Below are 24194 nucleotides of genomic sequence, written 5' to 3' on the forward strand. Positions count from 1 at the left end.
CAATTGATTTGCTTAGTCAAAACTTCTCACAGGCCTACTGCCAATTGACCTTCAAGTAACATTAATGCATAGCTAAAAAAATTTTTACCACTGAGGCCTGAACAGTAAATAAGAAAAATGCAATCAGATTAAAAATTATCTCTTACATCTATATTCTATTTTGAGTAAATTTATAGCCTTATAACTTATAAGTATTTAAAATTTTTTTATCATACATTGTGATAAGTTGGGCTAGCAAAATTTTAGGCTTGAGGCCTGTTCCACAATGATGGTGAAACATAAAACACGGACACAGAACATGGAAGCACAAGAAATTTATGTTTCGCTGTCTGTCTGCCGGTTCCACAATGCACAGAAATGTAACAAACTGCAACCAATAAGTTGATTTGGAACTTATGTGACCAACACGATTACTGTTATGTAGATGAGTCTAATGCCGCACATCGCAGTCTTCATGGTACTCAGATTGCACCTCGTTGTTCGCACACAACACAATACCTGCCGCGCCCGTCGTAGCCGCGTCCCGCCATAATCACCTTTTGTTTACAACATGTCGCACTGCTGCCAACTTACGAAAGGACACAACACCTCCTCCCTACTAAAAGCTCCCTATCACAGTACAGTAAAACCTTGCCAAATATCTTACTACACTATGCTACACTAGTGGTACAGTACATAGTCCTCCCACTTCTTGGGTCGGTGGCTGATTCTCTGTGGGTACCGTCGTGCTCCAGCCGCCTGGTCGCTCTCCGATGGTTCCGGATCCTAGGCGAGCCGTGCACTGTCGCTCCTAGAGTCACTGGCGCCTTTGTGCTCCCATTCCGCGATGGGCTCTCCCAACACTGGTCCTCCCCTGATGCAGACGCTGGCTGGATCCCTCTCGATGGATTGCTGGATGAACTGTTCCGCGTAGCTGGTACTGCTGCCAACGGTTTCAATCGTCTTGAATCCGCGAAAGGGGTTTGTGTCGTCCTCGCAGCTTGCGGTGTCTTCTACTGCTGCCTGTTGCCGCCTGTCATGGGTGCTGCGAGTGTCGTGCTCACCCTTGGGCTGCTCTCCCCTAGGTGGAACCTGGACCGCGGCACATTTCTCGATTGCTTCATTGGGCCATCCCCTCGCAGGCAGGTGCCCATCTGCCTCAGCCGATCCGCTGGGCACCCTGTGCCTGATCTGATCCTTGTGGCGCCTATGCTCTCCTCCGATGTCGTCCTTGACTATAAATATCTGGTGACTCTGTGTGCTTAGTACTGTCCCAGGCAACCACTTGGTGTTCTTGTAGTAAGCCCTGTACCACACTGTGTCTCCTGCCTTGAAGTGTCTGCTGTGGCGCTCAGCTGGTGGCTGTACTGAGGGCGACTTGCTGGGGTTCGGTTGAATCAGGTCCAAAGCTGTCCTAAGGGCACGACCCATGAGCAGATCAGCTGGAGTCTTGTGACTTCCAGTGACTGGGGTGGTACGCAGTGCGAACAATGTTCGTGCTAGCCGGGTCTGCCAGTCACCCGTGCCCCCCTTTTTAAGTTTCCCTTTGACCGTCTGGACCATGCGCTCTACCTGCCCGTTACTAGAGGGGTGAAAGGGTGTTGTGCGCACTAACCGGATACCATTTTTCCGTGCGAACACTCCCAACTCACTTGACACAAACGCGGATCCGTTGTCAGAGACCAAACATTCTGGAATCCCGTGAATGCTGAAAATGTCCCGCAGTTCGCGCACCACACATGCTGATGATGCAGACCTTACTATTCTAACTTCCGGCCACTTGGAGTAGGCATCAACAGCGAGAAGGAAAACCTTGCCCTGGAACGGCCCAAAAAAGTCTATGTGTACTCTGGCCCAAGGTTTGGTTTCTGGTTCCCAACTAGCGGGTACACGTTGGGGTGGATTGGCCCGTGACTGTTGGCATTGCTGGCACAGCCCTATCATTCTCTCAATGTCGTCCATCTTCGGCCCCCACATGTAGCTGCGTGCTATTGCCTTTGATTTCACCACGCCATTGTGAGCTGCGTGGAGCACTACTAACAGGTCCTGCCTAAGCGCCGAGGGGATAACTACTCTGCTGCCCCAAAGGATGCACCCCTTGTACAGGGACAACTCGTCCCGTCGTGTCCAGTACGGGCGGAGCTCATCAGCCACTGCGCCACTCTGTGGCCAGCCGCCACCGCAATACATACTTCTTGACCGCACCCAATACTGGATCTGCCTCTGTCAGTGCAGCAATCCTGGCTGCTTCAATTGGGGGATCTGGCAATGCCTCCAACATCAACACGTCTCCCGCAGCGGGCACTTGGACTTCTGTAACCTTCAACTGCAACCTGCTTAAAGCATCCGCATGCGCAATGCTCTGTCCTGGCCGATATGTGATCCTGTAATCGAACATGGACAGTAACTGGCCCTAACGTAGCAACCTCGGCGATAGAAAATCTGGCGTTTGCCTGGTGGGGTCCAGCAACCGCAACAGGGGTTGATGGTCTGTGATAATTGTGAAGGGTCTCGCTGTCACATATTGCCTGAACTTTACCACCCCAAACATTACTGCGAGCGCTTCCCTATCTATTTGTGCGTAGTTACGCTCATGTTTGTGCAATGTGCGCAACCCGAAAGCTATGGCTTTCTCACTCCCATCCTCTTCCACATGAGCCAGAACTGCCCCTATGCCGTACTCTGAAGCATCACATGTCAATGACACAGGCCTCGTTGCATCGTAATGTACTAAGACTGCGTCTGACAGAAGAAGCTCTTTTACAGCGTGAAAAGCTTCTTCATGAACCTCAGTCCACTCCCATTTATGCCCAGCATCCAGGAGACGGTGAAGTGGTTCGGCTATGCTGGCCTTACCCTGTAGGAAACGGTCGTAGAAGTTGAGTAGCCCTAAAAAAGCCTGTAGTTCCCTTTTGCAGGTGGGTGCCGGTGCAAGGTGTATAGCATCCACTTTGGCTGATGTTGGGTGTATGCCAGCACTGTCTACGCTGAACCCCAAAAATTGAACGGATGATGCGGCAAATACGCATTTATTCTCCTTCAATCGTAACCCAGCTGCCTCTAACCGACCCAGGACCTGGTTGACCCGCTGCCAGTGTTGCTCAGCGGTCGCTCCGTGTTTACCGTCAGTAGGTCGGCGGTGTACTCATCCACGGACACCTGCAAGTATGCATCAGCCAAGTCTAATTTAGTAAACATCTTACCACCGGCCAATTTGGAAAAAGCCTCATTTGTAGTTGGAAAAGGGTAAGTCTCGCTTTGGCACACCCGATTCACAGTACACTTGTAATCGCCGCACAATCTGACAGAACCATTTGCTTTGCATACAGCAACAATGGGTGTTGCCCACTTAGAATACGCTACTGGCTCAAACACTCCCTGTTCCACGAGTCTATCTCTTTGCTTACGGCATCGCGCAGTGCAAATGCCACAGGCCGACACTTACGAAAAATTGGTCTGGCATCTGGCTCAATGTCTATGCTCACTGGGGGCCCTACATAGTGCCCCAGGTCTGCGCTGGCAAACACGTTGGGGTGCTGTGCGGCCATGCTTGCTGCTAACGAGTGCATGGTGTGCACCCCTTCCACTGAAATTCCGAGGGGCTCTAGCCAGCTCCGCCCCAGTAGACTCGGTCCACGCCCATCTGCCACTAAGAGTGGTAACTGTACATCTGCAACATTCGTCTGTACACGCACTTCCAGTGCCCCTAGTACCCGCAGCTTCTCCTGGGACCAAGTGTGGAGAAGAAGATTCGCGGCCTTAAGCTCTGGTATGCTCGGCCATAACCTCTCAAATGTTTCGCTACTTATAACGGTAAATCCGACCCCTGTGTCCACCTCCATTTCTAGGTCTTTACCGTCCACCTGTACCCACATTTTGAATGGCGGGTGATTTCTGGGGGTGCTTGCCTGTAACTGGTAGAGACTGTACAGGCTAGAGTGCTCGCCGGCTGGATCTGGTCCATCCGCTACATGAAAAGCCCCGCTACTAGGGTTTGTTTTGGCCCCTCTTGATGTCCCCTGCACCCTGGAACCGTGTTTCTGTTTCGATATGCATGCCCGTTCAAGTTGTCCCAGCTTGGAACAATAATTACATTTTGAGGAATGGTGTTTGTAATTCTCTGGACTGTGCGATCCATTACAGCGCCAGCAAGCCTGCCGCTCGAGTGTGCGCCTGTGTGGCCCGTCCTCACAAACCAGGTTAGACTTGTTCTGTCCGGTGTGCCGGTCCTTGGAGGTACCTAGGCCTAACCGATTTACTGCTCCCGTCAAACCGCTCACTTCCCCTCTTAGATCACTTGCGTTCCGACCCGCTGCTTCGGCCGCAGTCGCCATGTCCAGGGGGGACTGGAAGGTTAAATCAACCTTGCCCAACATTGCGTGCTGCAGTGTCCTGTCGCGCACCCCGCACACCAGGCGGTCGCGTAACACTCTGTTCAAATCTGTGAAGTTACAGTGGGCCGACAGACGCCGTAGCTCGGCCATATACTCTGAGATGGACTCACCCTCCTGTTGATCTCGCTTGTGGAATTTGTAAGTTTCCACGATTTCGCTCGGCTTGGGGTTGAAATGATTGGACAATGCTGCTAAAATGTCCTTAATATCCAATTCACTGGTAGCTTTCGGCAGGCACAACGACGCCACTAAAGTGTACAATTCGGCCCCGCATACCGTAAAAAATATGGCTCTCTGCTCCTCTTTGTCTGTAATCTTATTCGCTATACAGGTATTTCACCCATTCCACGTACGTCTGCCAGGCATCCCGGCCTGGAACAAACTCACCAAACGAGTTCCACGACGCCATCTAGGTTATGCTGCCGCGGATTATTAACGTGCCCAATGCGACCCGAAAACGCGTGGTTATTCCGACCTCGTCGCCAGTGTTATGTAGATGAGTCTAATGCCGCACATCGCAGCCTTCATGGTACTCATATTGCACCTCGTTGTTCGCACACAACACAAAACCTGCCGCGCCTGTCGTAGCCGCGTCTCGCCATAATCACCTTTTGTTTACAACATGTCGCACTGCTGCCAACTTACGAAAGGACACAACAATTACACAATTATAACAAAGTTACTTTCATGTGTTAAAATTAAATTAAATTTGCTAACGTAATAATGCAGTACATATTGTACCGAAAAATAAAGTTCAAAGCACAAGGATAGTTACTTAATCTATAAAAAAAATATTGAATATCACGGTTACGAAGTATTAATTTAATCAAAAATGTTTAAGAGACGAGAACATAACACAATTGGTGTGTGTATGTAGATATGTATGTAAATATACCCAAACATATATACACATGTATAAACATAAACCACTAATTAATAATTAGTCATTGAAACTGGTCCTATACAAATATTCTTGTACTTGAAACAAATTCTAATGAATTACAAATTTAAACAAGCAAGGTTATCACCGCCACATAAAGTACCGTAAAAGAAAGAGATGGAACCTGCCCTGCTAATGCGTGTCTATGTCTGCATGCGCATTACTCGATAATCTTTTCCGTGATTTACGTATCCGCATATGTTGTCCTTGTCTGCTTCCATGTCACTGTAGGACGGGCCTTAAAAGTACTTTCTTTGTTCTTTAGGTAGTATTTCTGATAACGTAATTATTAATCATTTATTTCACAAGGTTAAACCCGACTATCAAATTTAAAATTTAAATGTAAATTACTTGTTCACATAACCATTACAATAGAAAAGACCCAATCAGACCCCATAAAAGGCTGAGCGAACCCAACTTGAATGACAGGTAATGTAACTGCAAAGTTAGTTTCCTATCAACACAACCACCTTCTATGCATTTCAGTACACAAAACATTTATAACCCTAAAAAAACAGGAAAATAACCAAAAATTATTAAGTTCAATCTCAATTCAGAAATGCATGATATAAGTACAAGCATAGCAATAGTGCTGAATTTGTACAAAACCTTCTGCTGAAACTACCTTAAGCCTCAATGTGTACAAAAGAGCACAGTAGCATTAACATTTCAAAAGCAGAAAATAAAATCAAGGCTCATTAAAGCCAAATCCCGAAAAAAAAAAAAAAAAAAAAAAAAAAAAAAAAAAAGAGAATAAGTCTTTCAGTACTTGCAAGAGATGTGTAACATCTAACCTTAGAAATGAGCAAATTCATAAGTTCTCATGTTGCAAATACTTTTATAATAAGAAACTCTGACACAAAATTTAACGAAGAATTCTTTAAAATAATGCACAGCATGATAAATATATGCAAATAGTGTTAGCTACTAAATTTCTGAACTCAAATCAACGTAGTTTCCGCACTTACCGCTAGATAGTTTATTAAAATATTGCCCATCAGTTAAAATTGATTAAACAGTTAATAGGTACTATAAAGTTTCCCCTCTGGCTTTGTGAACCTTAGTTCGCGTCATCCGCCACAGATGACAGCAACGTGGTTACACATTTCCGTTCCATGCGACTTCCTTCCACTCACGAAGTCACACCTACCAAATGCAGTGCACAGAGAGCTAAGTACACCTCACCTTGGCCCAAGCCCAGAGCACCGTACACTGCCAGGTACATGGTCTGGTCGTCATTCCCCTCAGCCGTGAAGTTCCCAGACACATTCAGGGGCGACACGTCATTCCTGTACGCGCTGTTGGACCACACGGACAGCCACAGGTTGGCCCCCACGGCGAAGCTCTGGTACACAGCGTTGCACAGCAGCGTGGCGACCGCGAACACCAAGCCCACGGAGCGCAGGTAGTACGTGTACACCTCTAAATTAACCTGGAATAAATATAAACATACTTCATACACATGCAAGTAATATTTATTCATTTTATACCTACCTGAAAAATCTTAGATGGTAGATACCATGTAAAAAACATAAATTGGACATATACCTATATGTGGAAAAACATATGTATAAAATGTATATGCTGGCTGTTTTTTATTTAAAAAAATTTATGTATAAAATTGTATTTTTTGTGTGTTTTTTTTAAAACAATATATGTATAAAATGTATTTGCTGTATTTTTTATTCCCTTGTTATCCTTTTTTTTTATAAATGCAAAATGCAATAAATTTATATATTTGAATTTGTGTCATTTCTACCGACAGTTGAAAAGCCTCACACACACACAAACTCTGACAAACACTCACACACTCACACACTAACACACTCACACACTAACACACACTCACACACACTTGGGGGAGGGGGGGGGAAGAGATGACAACACGGTTTTGATTGGAATGGAATACCTCTCAGTTAAATGGAGAGTCCCAAATTTTGAGGGATAAAAGGCTATATTGACGCATTTCTGATTTCTTAAACATTCTATGTTTTAACTAGAATTTTTATTATCTCTCTCTTTTTGCTCCTTCCGTAGGACTGCCCACTTGGACATACCCTATCTGGCACAGGGTCAGCTCCAGGAAGACTATTCGGGAAGGGCTGTCTTACTGCAGTAGCAAAACATGACCTTAAATAAGTCCGGAAGCTTGTCCTTGAAATATGTAATTACAAAATTTATGGTCTCTAATACTGGACTTCAGTACTTTCATACAAAATTTTAATGGATGAAAAGTTTAACAAATGAATTAAAGTTTTTAAGTAAACATAAATATACCCTCAAAAACCAAAATGAAATAAAACTGGGGCTCCTGAGGGACTGCTGCGCCTACTCTCCCTAGCGCCAATTGATCTGGCAACCACATACCCATTTCTACCCTAACATAAAACATACAATGATTTTTACCAAAACTGCTCAAACTGAAAGTGGGGGTCCCATTATAATCGCAAACTTGGACCTTGCCATTGGGAACAGCTTAGTTAAAGAACTGCACGCTCTGCCTGTAAACTACGTCACTTATGCCCTTTCAGTCCGGAGCTTCCTGAGCCTCTGCGCAGGGGTGACGGATGAGAGATGCAGGATGCAACTGGAATTAGACCAGGGTTGCTTCCTCCTTTCTTCACCGTGGCTGCCAGAGAAGGCACCCCTCTTCCAGATGACCACCGTATATCCCCTATTCTTGGCTTTCTGAACAACTGCTTCTCAACTACAGTCATAAAAATCAACGTTGTTTCCAACTACGGGTTGCTGTTTCACAAGAGGACTGTATAAATCACTTTACTGACAAAATTTTCACCATATTAAATAAATTTACTAATTTAAATAATTTTCAAGTGCTTTGTATTTTGTGATTTCCACTCCAAAAAGTATTTTATTATATCTTCATAATCAAAAAGTTTGGGGTGACGTTACATTCAAAGTTACATTATTTTCGGGTAAATACAGTATTACAGTACCAACTTTACCAATAAAGTGTTGGACGGAACTACAAATATTTTCAACACAGTCAATCCCAATCTTGATTTTCAGCCCATAATATTTTGTGACTGTCAGAGGCTAACAATATATTTCCTCAAACTTAAAATTCTGTAGTTAGTTTCAGACCTGCATATGTTGTGTAAAACAAAAATTAATATAGAAGCAAAAAAAAAACTTACACTTCCAGTCTCTGCTTTTTCCACTTCTATCAGCTTCTCCCCTGCCAAAAGGGGTTTGTCTTTTTCACTAGGTGTCAGTTGTTTTCCGCTACCATTAAGGACAATGCTTCTGGAGCTCTCGCGAGACTGCTGCCTGCAACATGCAACAAACTTGATTAGTCGATATAAATGTTTAGTCCAAATATAACTATGGAATTGTAGGGCTTCGTATTTCCATTAACTCTTATGTATATAGAAGCAGAAAAAAAATGTATCAGCTGGTTTCTTTCAAATCTAAAAAAAAAAAATTCACAATTCTTTACGCCAACATTTTTAGGACCAGTGTGTTATTTTTATAATCATATTACATTTCTCTTATAAGATTTTATGACTTGTTAATGGCTGTAATTGTACCATTTTATAGAAGAGGTTATGTTATACTCAGATGTGTCTCATATTTCAGGGTAGTCTTATTTTCGAATTAATCTCAGCTTTGGAGCACATTCATATACAGTTTTCACTTTTCACAGAATACATACAGGGGCTGATCTAGACTTTCCTTCTCCCGGGGCAGGAATAGTAATTAGTGCCCCCCTCACACATTTCCTTCTCTCAAACAGAATGAAACATTACCAGGAAAATTTATTTTCATCCTAGTACATGATACGTAACATTTTTAAGTAAATATTATAACAACCAGTGTACTTACCAGTGTTTAAGTCTACTTTGTATTTCAAATACTGTATTTATAGCAATAATACAGTGTTTGAGGTTCAATATAATCACAAAGTTTAAAAAATATAATTTAAGTTGTGTTAATTGTTACATTACATTATTAAAAAATTATTTGACAAAGTACAGAAACTAAACTTACTTTTTACTACTATAAAATGAAATCCTATACATATTCAAGGTTCAATAAAAAAAATTGTTGGCTCAACCTGCACCCCCTAATCTGGTGCCCGGGGCAAGCTTCCCCCCAACCCCTTTTGATAAGGATAAATATATGGTGAATTGCAATAAAACCAAAATAACACAAAATACAAGTTAATACACATAATGGCACCAAAATGCAAGTTATATAATGGAATTAAGTAGCATGTAAACATAAACTTAAATTGAAATAACAAAAAAAAAGTAATCTTTTAATGTTTGACATTCAAAGGAATGTCATTATTTCTAGACAAAAATTGTAACAAAGTGACGATTAGAAAAATTTTAATAATTTTCTTGGTTGTGCATCTTTTATTGAATCACTTTTAAACCACAAATGCTCGCCAATTTATTTTTATTGTTCTGAACCAACTGATTGCATATTAGTTTATCGTATAAATGCAGCATACAAGTACACTATTTTAGTGGAGCAAGTATTATAAAACAGTATTCATATAAATAAAAACAATAAATGAAATCTTCTGTTTTAAAAGCAAAAATTGGACTAAAATAAAACCATTAAATCTTGTCTGCACCTATAGTTTGATTCCGTGCATGATTGTATTTATTAAAAGTTTTTATATTAAGGCATCTTATTACATTTACTTAATGCTTCATATAAAGTCATGCTATGTTTCAAATCATACTGAATTTAAGACCATATTATTCTTAAAATTGTTTATTCACTGCCAGCTTGAAATAAAAGTATTTTTGTGTCAGGAGTAAACTTGTATTAGGACATTAGGAGTCATTAATTTCACATATTCAGCCAATATTTCAGGTTGTCTTAAATTAGGTGTCACCTAAAATTTGGTATATACCGTACATAAAATTTTATAGATTCTATGAAATAACTAGTACATATTTCATTCAATGTTAAGTATTCAATGGACGATGGGTGCACAGAGCCAAACCAAATTCTTTCACCCGTTCCTGCCTCTGTTACAGTAAACTGAACTTACAGAGACTTGAGTAGCCTCTGGTGCAACATTGCAGATCTACTTGAAGACGGGAAAATAAATGCATTCTACTACGTAATATTTTTTTTAAATTATGCCAAGAACTAAAATTAATTATTGACTAAATAAATTTAATAAATAACTAAAGAACATCAGGCAGGTATTAAAGTTACCTTAGCAAAGACCCCGAGATAGCATTTCCTTGTTTGGAATCATCAGAATCTAGTGTCTCAGAAATAACTTGACTTAGGCAATCCAGTCCCTCTGCACCCACAGAATCCACCGACATCTGTCTGAGGTATGCCAAATCTGGAACAAAAATTTGAAACTGTATGCTTACAAGGTTGACACCAGGATCACTCGACGTAAGTAGGTGAGAATTAGTCAGTGTATTGCTATGAGCTAGAATTCTGGACTCAGGGAAAGACGTAGTCCAGGTGTGGCAAAATTTGAGACATGACCCTTATAAAATTGCTTAGTACAAAAATCTCGTCTGCTCTCAGCATAGGACCAGCTAGATGCTATTAATTATGTGGGCTCTTAAGGCGACCCTCACATCTTTACACTTCACGCACTCCCACATGGATGGAAACAAATGGATCCAGCAAGATTCCTTTATTCCAAGCTTCACGCTTCCGTACTCCACGGCCAAGCTCAGCTTTTCGGCGGAGAGGGGAAGGGGAATATTAAGCGCCCCACTCCTTACTCTCGGGTAAGCATTAGTGAACAACGATATACAACCGCCTTTTTCTTTACGCTGGAAACCTCAAACAGTTTTCTCATAAACCAATAATTTCATTTTAGATTCCACTAAAAGCGCAATTTCACCCGCTTTACTTTTTCATTTTTTTGTCATTACTGTTATTAAAAGACTATTTCCAAAATTTCAACTCAACACCTACCTTGGATTTATTGTTCTGCCACAAATATTTCCAACAGATATTCACTTGTGCAACTTTTTACACCTATGATATTACACTTGACTAACTGAAGCTCATTTATTTAAATTATTATTTTTCTGGCAGTAAGTTCACGCGATGCACCCCTACCCCTACCCCTACTTTACCCTTTCCACTTCCCTCCCACACACAAGTGCTTTGTTCCAGGTGCCTTGCCATAGAAAATATATGTCACAGAACAACAAATTAAAATATTAGATATAGCTCTTAAATATAAGTATTAATGAAAAAACTAAAAAATCAACATGGCATGTAAGACTAGGCCTTAAGAAATGCATACACCAATTTTTTTTTCTAAACTGAAGAATTAATAGAGATATTTTTAGCCAATCAATGCTGATTGATTTTCTTCCAGATCGTCACTAAGTCACAAACTCACCGGCTTCAGACATGGTACCTTGACCTTGACACACATGCTGTCTCAAGAACTCACCGGCTTCAGACGTGGCACCTTGACACACATGCTGTCTCAAGAACACACCGGCTTCAGACGTGGTATCTTGACACACATGCTGTCTCAAGAACTCACCGGCTTCAGACGTGGCACCTTGACACACATGCTGTCTCAAGAACACACCGACTTCAGATGTGGTACCTTGACCCACATGCTGTCTCAAGAACTCACCGGCTTCAGACGTGGTATCTTGACACACATGCTGTCTCAAGAACACACCGGCTTCAGACGTGGTACCTTGACACACATGCTGTCTCAAGAACTCACCGGCTTCAGACGTGGTACCTTGACACACATGTTGTTTCAAGAACTCACCGGCTTCAGACGTGGTACCTTGACACACATGCTGTCTCAAGAACTCACCGGCTTCAGACGTGGTACCTTGACACACATGCTGTCTCAAGAACTCACCAGCTTCAGACGTGGCACCTTGACCCACATGTTGTTTCAAGAACTCACCGGCTTCAGACGTGGCACCTTGACACACATGCTGTCTCAAGAACTCACCGGCTTCAGACGTGGTACCTTGACACACATGCTGTCTCAAGAACTCACCGGCTTCAGACGTGGTACCTTGACACACATGCTGTCTCAAGAACTCACCGGCTTCAGACGTGGTACCTTGACACACATGCTGTCTCAAGAACTCACCAGCTTCAGACGTGGCACCTTGGCCCACATGCGGTCTCAATAACTCACCGGCTTCAGACGTGGTACCTTGACACAATGCTGTCTCAAGAACTCACCGGCTTCAGACGTGGTACCTTGACACACATGCTGTCTCAAGAACTCACCGGCTTCAGACGTGGTACCTTGACACACATGCTGTCTCAAGAACTCACTGGCTTCAGACGTGGCACCTTGACCCACATGTTGTTTCAAGAACTCACCGGCTTCAGACGTGGCACCTTGACACACATGCTGTCTCAAGAACTCACCGGCTTCAGACGTGGTACCTTGACACACATGCTGTCTCAAGAACTCACCGACTTCAGACGTGGTACCTTGACCCACATGCTGTCTCAAGAACTCACCGGCTTCAGACGTGGTACCTTGACCCACATGCTGTCTCAAGAACTCACCGGCTTCAGACGTGGTACCTTGACACACATGCTGTCTCAAGAACTCACCGGCTTCAGACGTGGTACCTTGACACACATGCTGTCTCAAGAACTCACCGGCTTCAGACGTGGCACCTTGACCCACATGCTGTCTCAAGAACTCACCGGCTTCAGACGTGGTACCTTGACACACATGCTGTCTCAAGAACTCACCGGCTTCAGACGTGGCACCTTGACCCACATGCTGTCTCAAGAACTCACCGGCTTCAGACGTGGCACCTTGGCCCACATGCGGTCTCAATAACTCACCGGCTTCAGACGTGGTACCTTGACCCACATGCTGTCTCAAGAACTCACCGGCTTCAGACGTGGTACCTTGACACACATGCTGTCTCAAGAACTCACCGGCTTCAGACGTGGTACCTTGACCCACATGCTGTCTCAAGAACTCGGCAAAAGACCCGTTCCTCTCAAGCAGCTGCCTGTAGTTGCCGTGTTCTGACACCTCTCCATCTTTCAGCACCACTATGAGATCTACTTCTGGCAGGAACGTGATTCCGTGGGTCACCAGGATTCTTGTCTGCACATTGAAGAAGTAGAGGCAAGATTATCTGGTGAAAAACTATGAAACCACAATACTCCCTAAATTGAAGTCAATACAATGCCAAAACACCAAAATGCAAAGCAAAACACAGAATGCAGTAAAATTCACCTCAACTACCTCATTTTATCCATTAAAAAATTTGTAAGATTCCTAAGTTTTTCTCTTATATAACATCCGCAGTGCCAGCTAACTGCTGTTTTTACCATGGAATATAACCACTCAAGCCGATAAAAATGGATGAGAACTATCAGAACGTTTATCAGGTAGACAATAGAGAACCACGTATGCTCACGCACTTCATCTGGTATTTTAAGAGGTACATAACCAATTTCACCATGGATAAAGATGTTACGTTAAACAAATTATTAACTGACAATGATTACAAACTGAAATGCACTTCAAAACACAGATAATATCTAGGAATATAAAAATTCAATTGAAATATAATGGTTCCTTTCTTGCTCATTTTTATTGGCTGGAATTAACGACCAGTAATTCAATCATAAACTGGATATTACTTGAACATGTGCTTGTCGGCGTACAGATCAAGTTTATAATTCTTAGGTCTTTTAATCGTAAACCCACCTTTACCAGCGGCAGCCAGGTAGCCTCCCAAGAGGCTGCGGACATATGCTAATGACACAGTTCATGATGCTTTACATGCACTGCTGAGATATTTTGATTAAACAATTTATACTTACTCATGACATATTTATTAAAAACCAAAACAGGCTGGTTGTTTAAGCACATAGCAACAATGCAATGTTAATTTTTTTTTGCCCAAAATGGTATGTACTCGAATATGGATCGCAGTAATTTATTAAACAAAAAAATCTGCAGGAAATGTGGCATCCTTATGCAAGTCAATACAGTAATTAATTTCAATAAATGCTTAGTTAAATTTTGTATTACGCTATCTGCCTCACACTCTCTCATGTTGAATGCCCTCATGTCAGTCTCACACAGACTAATTGAATTCATGATTTAAATAGTATTCATGACATTATCATCACAGTAAAAATAAATTTTAACTTTTGGTAATATTTAAAAAAAATTAATTTTTTTTTAAAGTAGTGGTTTGGTTCGTACTATTTTGAAATCTGCTTGGATGAACTGTCTTTTAAAATAACTTGCAAAATTAGCATAGTACTTTTTTTTACAGTATGAATGGTCAAAGTTACCCTATTAAAATTTTTTGGTCATACCAAGAATTCTACCACCCCCCGCCTCCCCCCCTAACAAAGTACCTATGACATTTTAAATTTTATTTTAAATTGTTTTCAATAGTAGGGTTATTCAGGATTGCGTAGCAAAAAAAAATAAACAGTATAATATGGAAATTTGTAGTTACAGTATCAAATAATTGGATACAGAGTGGACATATTAAAACTTTTGAAGGAAAAAATTACTAACTCAAAAACTACAATTTTTTTAAATTCAGACCATCATTAATTGGCATTTTAACTGTTCAACGTTCGTATATAGTGTACGTATTACTGACTCATCCTGTAACTTTGCTTTAGTCTCATGCTCAACTTTTCAACTACAGAAAGGTTTTATTTTTTGTGACCCAGGAATAGGAAAAGACAATAATGTAGAAACAACTGTTCCCTCAGCCAGGACACTCCTATATTTCCGTTCCTTTTCTCCCATCCATGTGCCTCATCTCAAGAATGCTATTAACAGGATCATTGCATTTTGGCCAAACTATTACTAAGGGTTTGTTAAAATTAAGCTGCAGTTGCACTATACATGTATATACCGTATTTACTCGTGTATAGCGCGCCCTCGTGTATAGCGCGCACCACGATTTTTGCAACAAATTCCAAAGAAAAAAATTTTTTTTTCCCGTAAATAAATTGTACTAACATTTTGTGGTACCTGTTAAGTAATTACGTATGAAACAAATGATAATTTAAATTGATGTGTGGTGATGCGTCAGGAAAATACTTAAACTCTGCTGTGTAGACGCAAGATAATGAAGCGCTGTATCGTCACAACTGGTACGTGGGCGGGAGGAAGAGAGGCAGGCAGGAATGTGACACGGAGTAGATGACTCACCGGTAGCAGCTGCGACAAAGCGAAGGAAGTGGGAGGGGGACTGGTGTCAACATTCTCTCTCTCTCTCTCTCTCTCTCTCTCTCTCTCTTTTATTTTACTAGCTGTAGAGGGGGAGGTCTAAAAATAAACAAGAGACCTGCGAGCTTGCGCGCGCACGTGTGTGTGTGTGTGTGTGTGTGTGTGTGAAAGAGAGGCCTTGTTGCTTGTGCGTATGTGTGGGGGGCTGGCCAGAAACGTCACCCGTCAACCGGCAGTTAACGACTTCCACTCCTCCCCGCCTCATCTACTCACTTTTTTTTTTTCCCGTGTATAGCGCGCATCCTTATTTTTTTCCTTTACTTGAGGGGAAAAAAGGGCGCGCTATACACGAGTATATACGGTATAAGAGTAAGAGTCTACTACTAGAAGCAAGTAAATGTTAAATTGTTTGATTCATTTAAGCTGTACATTCATTAAGTATGAAAGAGACAACAAGATTCTTCATACCAATTTTAAAACTTTTGTAGCGATTTGAACTGTGCGTGCCGCATCGGCCTCCGGTACTCCGCTCCCCTCCTCCTTCTCCCTCTCCCTCCTTTGCCCCCCCTTCTAGTGGTTCTATGTCTACTCGTTCACCCCCCCCCCCCCCTCTCTTGATTGGCGCATGCGCGCGCTGCGACGCAATGTTATAAAAGCAGTTGTAATTCGGTCAGGAGCCTCTTTCTTCCTTGATTTTTGTCAGGCTCGGTTGTCAGCTGTTGTAATTTACGAGCATGTAGTCGATTAGGTCCACTTAGACCTACGTGTGTGTGCGACCTCAAGGGAAACATGTAAGTTGGTTTGAGTTGTGTGTGAGGCGGTGGCCCTTGCCTTAATGTAGATTCATATATTCGTAAATTGGTTTGTCTAAATTCCCTTTCGGCCGCCACCTACAAAATTATTCGGTTTGGATTAATGTTTTAACGTAACTTAACTGGAAAATTAGTTTTTTTATTGGTAACTATCTTCCCCTGAGACGTCGTCACACGTATTTGATCTTTTCTTAATTATGTAAATCTTTAAATATAACTGCACTTTGCAGTAGTTTTGTCATTGTAACGCTTATAACTGCACTTTGCAGTAGTTTGTAAAAATGTAAAACAGTTTGAATTGTAATACTTGATACTGCTTTTAATTCATTCACGTCAACTGCGTTGTTTAATGGGATCATTACACGGTGTAGCCGGCTTACCTTTGAAGCCCGTTTTGTCTAAAATCATGTTTTTTTGATTATTGTATTTAACCTTGCTTAAATTTGTATTGACTTAACTTCATCAGTAACCTAATGTTTTGATTTGTTGTTTGAATAAAATGTCTGTGTACCTGATACCTTTTACCTTGCTTACCTAAACTGCTCCATTCACGTAAACCCCAGTCCTTGCCAAGTTCTGGCCATCTATCCCAATGCTCCAAAGCTAGACAGGCTTTACACTTTTAATGTTTATTGGGTATTGTATACTTAATAAATGTAACAAAAAGAAAAGCAAAATTTCTGACATTTGTTTAACAAATATCCAAAATAGCCCATTTTCAAGATATTTAATTTAAAAACATACACAGTTATATGCAATACCAAATTGTAATGTGTTCAAGTTTTAAATGTATGTCATATGTTAATCTTGCTATTACCTAAATGAGTTTGGTTGGACAATTTTCACTTTTTATTTACAAGCTGTGGCAGTTGGTAATTTGCTAAATCTTATTCAGTGTGTGGTATACAGAATGTGCTGACTAAACACACACTCAAGCTCTCAAACTTGTATTTATGTATTGTTCTTAATAAAGCAAGATATTTAATTAACCTTCGACTTTTCCTTAGGCGAAGACTTAGATTTTAGTCTTCGACTTAAATTTGAATTGAATTGAAAAAATGGTCTCCGCACACCCCTATTAAAATATATAATTCATTTCATAAATCTTTCGTTTAGGCTATTATTTAAAAAAAAAACTGAAATACTACTGTGTACTATAAGGTAGTTTCCATGAATGTATGGTTTTTTTGAAAGTAAAGTAAATAAAAGCACAAAGCAGTCTATAGCTGATACCCTACGGAAATGGCAAAAAGTGCAATTTATATTTGAAAATATTCTGGCACCAGAAATAAACTTAAACACAATCAAAATATATTCTTTTCCCAATGCTTCAAAAGTTATATACACTTGATAGTTACAATAGTCAATAACACCATTTCTTGCTTTTATATTTGAGTAAAATTCTATACTAATGCAAAATACTTTAAAAATAAAAATTGTAAAGAAACTTGTCAAAATATAAACCCATAAAATGTTCCCTTCAGGCATTACATTTATAATAAATTTTCAGCTGTACTTTTTATTTTAATATTTATAACTTTCTAGTAAACTAAGGAGCATTAGAGAAAAATATTGAATGTTACAGTTTTTTTTATTATAACATTGTTTTAATTTTTTATGATAAAATCTACTTTTTTTTTATGAGAAACTTTGCCTTTTCTAAACTCCGTAATAAACTTGGTAATAACAAACAGTAATATATAGATATTACAGTAGCATTGTGCAAATACTACTAATTAGTAATGTAACTAAAAGAAAAATAATAGTTGGACATTTAAAATCAAACTAAGTATATTTTTACACCAAGGTTCTCCTAAAAATAAAAATTGTTTCTCAAATAATAAAAGTTCCTTGTGCTTTTGGAATATGTTCATGAAATTCTACAAAGGCACCAAAACTACAAACCTTAATTTTGTTAATTCACAACACAATGAAATTTTAAACTCTCCTGGAAAGGCATTAAATGTACAACCACACAGTGCCAACAATTATGAACTCGTTTCTTGCCGATCACTCTGGTGAGTCTCCCATAAAGAAGGATTGCAGCAGGTTTTATGCAGTTAGTGAAACACATTATGCTTATGCATTTCTTCCATGGACAAAAATTATGGCAGTTAAAATTAGGTAAAAATACTACAACAGCTAACATAAATCCATTGCTTCAACCAGGGCACTACGCAAATCTAGTACAATTCTGTATCTATCTAAGTATAATGCTAAAATTTTTACCAAAACTGTGGAAACTACATGTGGGGGTCGCATTATAACCGAAAACTTGTATCTTGCCATTGGAAACAGCTTAGTTGAAAAACTACACTTTCTGCCTTTAAACTGCATCACTTATGCCACTTTAGTCTGAACCTCTGCACAGGGGTGACAGATGAGATATGCTGAATGATGGAGAGGGTGCAAATGGAGTTAGTTCAGGGTCCCTTCCACTTTGCTTCGACCAGACCACGAACCACCTGTATCACCACATTCTTTGCTTTCTGAACAGCAGCTTTCGAACTAAAATCGTAAAACACAATTTGTTTATCTAACCGCGGCTTGGTGTTTCAAAAGAGACCATGTAAATCACTCTACTGTTGAAAGTGGCACCAGAAAGCGTCTGGTAACCATGGAATAAATTTAATAATTGAAATAATTTCAAAGTGTTATTTACTTGAACTGCGATTTCCAATCCATAAAGTCTTCTTCATAAACTAATAATCAAAATGGTTGGGGTGGTATTAGATTCATAGTCACATTATTTTCGGATGATTACGGTACATTTTGGAGGACTTACCTTCTTGCAGAGCATCCCGGCCGGGCCGATGACGTTCTCGAAAATGTGCTTGCCGACGTGGCTGTCGACGGCACTGAGGGGGTCGTCCATGAGGTAGAGGTCGGCGTTGCTGTACACGGCTCGAGCCAGACTCACCCTCTGCTTCTGTCCCCCGCTCAGGTTGATGCCCTGTTCACACACGCATCGCGTCATCCACACCAGCCGCTCCGTGTTGTGCAAGTACCCAGTCTAACTACTGATGACTCAGCATGGAAAACTGCTTAGAATAACAGTGGAAGAAATTTATAGACAGCCCTAATACCCAGTGAACCACTTTCAGGATTTTTTTTAAGGACCTTTAAATAAAGTTTTCTCTCAACTTCTTTATAATACAGAGTAATTTTCATATATAAATAGCAGAATTAAATAATAATAAATATATGCACTGTTCGCAGGAACATGTGGATTTTTGTGTTAGAAACGTTTTCAGAGATATTTTAATTTGAACATGATTTTAGTTGGACGGCTCCAGGTATTGGCATATAACATGAGATTATAAAATGAAGTGAAGCATCAAAGAAAAAAAACAGATTCGCTGATAGAAATTAAACACTTTGTAATTTCCAACACAGTAACTATTTTGTTACCGTTTCGTGACTTACGTGACCTGTAGACAATGTTACAGAACCACAATATAAAAACTTTGAAAAATATAATAAAACTAGCATTAAAAATAAAAACTGTAAACTAAGTATTTTAGCACAACTGGATGACTAATGACTGTTTATTCATTATCAATTTCTATATGTTCGACCTCCTCACCTACAACAGCCAATGGCAGGGGAGGGCTCCCCTGTTTTCCAGTGTCCGATATCAGTCTGTTTGTGTCTGATGACAGGAATAGATGCCAGTTACTGAAACACCTCTGTTTTGTCATAGGAAACCAACTGTGTTCGTCGATAATGTCGTCGTCGTGTTGTCCATACTATCTGTTTATCTTCATCGTTGTGTTTGTATACTTGCTGCGTTGTCCAGGTTTTGTTGTCTGCCTGCATTTACTGTTATAGTTGGAACTTTCTCAACATCGTTAGCCCACTGTTTGTGCTGTCTGATATTTAAGTTTGAATTTGTTCATCTGTGCTGTCAACGTGTTGGCCATAAAACCTGTTTAGGTTCATCCTTAGGTTTATGTTTGGCATAGCTGATTTAGGCTTGTTCTTTGAAGGTTTATGTTTTCATTTTTATTAGATTAATGTGCGTTCTTGAATTTTTACCATGACAAACAGTGCAAAACTGCAATGGCGTAAGTCTAAGAAATTGTATTAAATCAAAATTCCCCATTGCATAAATCATTTAGAGAACGTAGCAAACAAATTTTCATGAAGAATTGACACACAGGGGCGTAGCCAGGGGGGAGGGGGGGGTTTAGGAGTTCAAACCCCCCCCCCCCCCCCCCTTTAGCACCAAATATTTAATTAATTTCTTGTTCATCACTTAAACAAATTTCATAATAAAATTAATAAAATTTATACCATCACAATATTTAAATTTAAGTACCGAAAACTGCTAAAATAGCACTATTTTACACCTTAAAATCCAAATTTTCCCGGGGGAGGACCCCTGGACCCCCCCGCTTTAATACGGGGGGGGGGGGGGGGGGGGGGGGGGCATGCTTCTTAACACCCCCCATACATAAATCCTGGCTACGCCACTGTTGACACATTTCACACACACCATGACTAGTTAATGAACTATGACAAGTAGCACATTAACCAGTTGATAGTCAACACCACCCTCTATTCTAATATTAAAAGATTATTACTACGCAAATTCTCTCAGTAGCTAGAGGTCCAGGGTTGTTTATGAACAAAAACATATATCAGAAGGTGAAGAAGAGGAGGGGGGGAAGGGGGAGGGAGCGAATACCTATCAGTGGGGCGCAGCCAAGGAGGTTTAAGTATATCCTTGGGCAAGGCAATTAACTTTTAGTCATCGGACCCATGTTGAGTCTGCAGAATTTGGTTCTTTAGGTCTCCCTCTAACCACTTGGCTTTGCCGGTACATTACGAGGTACACGAGCTCAATTTGCAAGATGTTTGACATGCACTTTATATCACTCTGATAAAGGGGGTCACTCCGAAAAATGGGGTCGCTCTGATGCCCCAGCTGAGTCCTGCTCTAGAAGCCGTTATTGCAGCCTAAGTTGTTTATTATTTTAAAAAATTAGTATTTTACTTTTAGTAATATAATTACTAGCTGCAGTACCCGGCGTTGCCCGGGCTGAACACACGGTGGACAATTGCTGTTTGTATGTTTATGACCTATGATTTTCTGTTTACCCATGCTGATAGGTTGAACGTTTAGAAGTTGATGCACTACAGAGCCATCTAGTGGCGAGTTATAGCAAAATGGATATCGTAAAATTATTCCCCATTTTCAGATATCTACATATATCAATTTTCATGGTGATCGGTTGAACGGTTTAGTAGTTAATGCACTGCGTAGCCATCTAGCGGTGAGTTACAAAAAAAAATCTACGTGCCAACTTTCATGGCAATCGGTCAAACGGTGTCAGAGTTTATTGAAGTCATAGATACATACATACCAACAGCCAATTTTTTATATATAGATTAATATACACAGACGATATCTTAGAAAAATATGTACTAAGAATCATACTCACTATTCAAGAAACAAAAGTTTTGTTTGAAATTCAAACTCTTACCAGGGAAATGAGAGAGGGATGCGCCAAAGGTCTCCCCCCCCCCCCCCCTCATTCAAAAGTGTCTATGGACTAGATTGTATAAAGCTTTGTGGAAGCCCCCCTACAATTAGAAAGGAAGGGGCAACTCCCCAAAGGTGACAGTCAGACTTGGAATAATTTTCGGTGCTGGTATAGATTGTGGATTGTGCTTTGTTGTGGTGTGTCTCTTCTATAACATAGCAAGCACAGTATATTGTAGGGACCAGGAATCTTGTGAGCTGTCAGTGCAGTGGTGAAGGGGAAAGAGAGTTTGAAGGATAACAGGGGGAGAAGGGAAAGAAAGGGAAGGGAGTACAATGCAGTAGGGAATTCTGCCTCCCTTCCTGCGTTACTAACCATGTGAAGTACAGTAAAACCTTTTTGTTGCGACCCCATTTATTGCGACCACCTTTCTATTACAACCCGATTTCGAGGAACCGTGAAAAAATTGCCGAAAATCCGAAGATAAACAGACAGAAAATAAGTTTCTTGTGGTGAGTAACGTGTTGCTGCGTTTCTCTTGCCGAGTGCTTCCTGTCGACCGCTGTCAGCGCTTAACAACCCCCATTCCACGTCCCTTTGTCGGCAGGGTGCAGATAAAGGTTTTTGTGGCAACGTGTTTACATTTAGCTTATTGCGAGTGTCTAGTGTGGTACGCAGTTAAGGCAAAGCTACCTGCTGGATTTCTCTTGATTTTGATTACTATCGGTTGACAATACACAGCGACCGACTGGATGCACGCCCGCCTCGACTTGTTTTAACTGCAGCAGCGATGTTTATTTTGACAGCTCAAGCAATTATCTTTTCCCGTGGGTTGATAGAAAAAGGTCGCTTCACCCAGCATAAAAAAAAAGGCTACGCCACTTATTCCCCGCGCAGGAAACACACTGGCTGCCGTCTGTCTACCCCGCATTTATCTTTCTTCTAACATTCCACGTCTCTCCTCTCGCGCGAGCAATAACTAGGGCCACGATTATATGGTGAATCGCGAAATCGCGAAATTTTCCGGGAATTTATATGGAAAATGCGAAAAAACCATTTTTAAGAAAAAACCGCTAAATAACACCGAAATTACACAATACAAGTCTCTTATATTTTAATGTGAAAAGCTTGATAGTCAAGACTTGCCCGGGTCCTGGTTGATAAGCTGGAAAAATTTCCTGCCTTGCATTTCTACATGCTTCCTCTAATCAGCTTTAGGGCGCCGTCTGGTCAGCGTGTGTGTTAGTGAAGCGGGATGATAAGAGCGACGCTCAATGGTAGTTCTAGCGCGGTAAAACCTCTAAGTGCAAGGCTTCTGAACTGGCGCGCAGTCATCTCGTTCCCATCAGATAACTGTGAAATTTGAGCGGTGACCATAACATTATATGGCGGAAAAATAAAGATATAGGTGTAATGCATTTCCCTATGATACTTTCAAGAAATTTGTAACGGGTTTTTTACACCTAAAACTTCGAAAACATGTCTTTTAGCCATTTTATCTCAAAAGAACCAGTTGGGCATTAACAAATTCTTAAATGCTTTTCGTAAACAGACTCCAGTCGGATATATAGTATAGTTTGGAAATTGCGTAGGTTTTTCGTGGCTGTGCGCGGCACACAACTGTAGTTGCCATGCGTCACGCGCCGAGAATGTTGTCCGGCAGGAAGGGCGAGTATAGTTCATTTGCGGCAAAAATGAATACTTTTACGGCCCTGCTAAATTTTTCCATTAAAGAAATTTTGAAGTTTCAGTGATTTTCCAGCAGAAATAATGTTGTGTAATTAACAAACAAATTGTATCAAAACAATTAACGGTAAATGGCTGTCGCGGGGGCCCTTAAAAATGTTTCATTTTACCAGAAATGGACTATACAAACCTTGCTTTCGTTGCACGCAGTTTGGAGAAGGGGAGGAAGGATGTTGACAGTTTCACATGCCAAAGGAAAAAAAGAGGGAGGAGGGGGAGAGAGACATGATGGTTTGTATGCTGGGAGGGATGAACCTTGAAGTCTGGACAAGGGAAGGAGAGGTAGGCCATATGACGTCATGCATCCGCCGCCTGTGCTGCCGCCAGCCTGTCTAGCCGATATTAGTGATGGGCAGAACGGTTCTTTTCACCGAACCGGTACTTTCGGATCAGTTCCGTGAAAGATTCGTTCATCTCGGTCATTTCGTTCTTTTCTGTGTATAGGATCTGGCTCTTTTATCAGGTGTCGTAACTCGTTCATCCTTTAGAGTATTGGCTACGTGTTTGCTTCCAGCCTCCCCTTGTTATCGCGTGACCCGATAACGAGAGGAGGCTGGATCGCGTGGGTGGTTATCTTTATCTACTCTGCATGGGTAAATGAAATTTCAAACGTCTAGTTGTATACTGACTGTTATAAAATTATTGACT

General features: G+C 41.0%; 1 protein-coding gene across 7 annotated transcripts in view; it reads right to left on the reverse strand.

Annotated features, from left to right (window-relative positions):
- LOC134538421 (multidrug resistance-associated protein 1-like) overlaps positions 1-24194 on the reverse strand; it is a 143496-nt gene that overhangs the window by 34435 nt on the left and 84867 nt on the right. For all 7 annotated transcript variants that reach the window (XM_063379734.1, XM_063379733.1, XM_063379735.1 and 4 more), the window contains 5 exons: positions 19097-19264; positions 13222-13396; positions 10516-10651; positions 8472-8604; positions 6499-6745 (listed from right to left, as the gene is read on the reverse strand). In XM_063379734.1, the coding sequence (XP_063235804.1) occupies positions 6499-6745; positions 8472-8604; positions 10516-10651; positions 13222-13396; positions 19097-19264 (859 nt within the window). The remainder of the gene's footprint in view (positions 1-6498; positions 6746-8471; positions 8605-10515; positions 10652-13221; positions 13397-19096; positions 19265-24194) is intronic.

Source organism: Bacillus rossius, chromosome 13 (assembly GCF_032445375.1).
Source record: "Bacillus rossius redtenbacheri isolate Brsri chromosome 13, Brsri_v3, whole genome shotgun sequence".
Lineage (NCBI taxonomy): Eukaryota > Metazoa > Arthropoda > Insecta > Phasmatodea > Bacillidae > Bacillus > Bacillus rossius.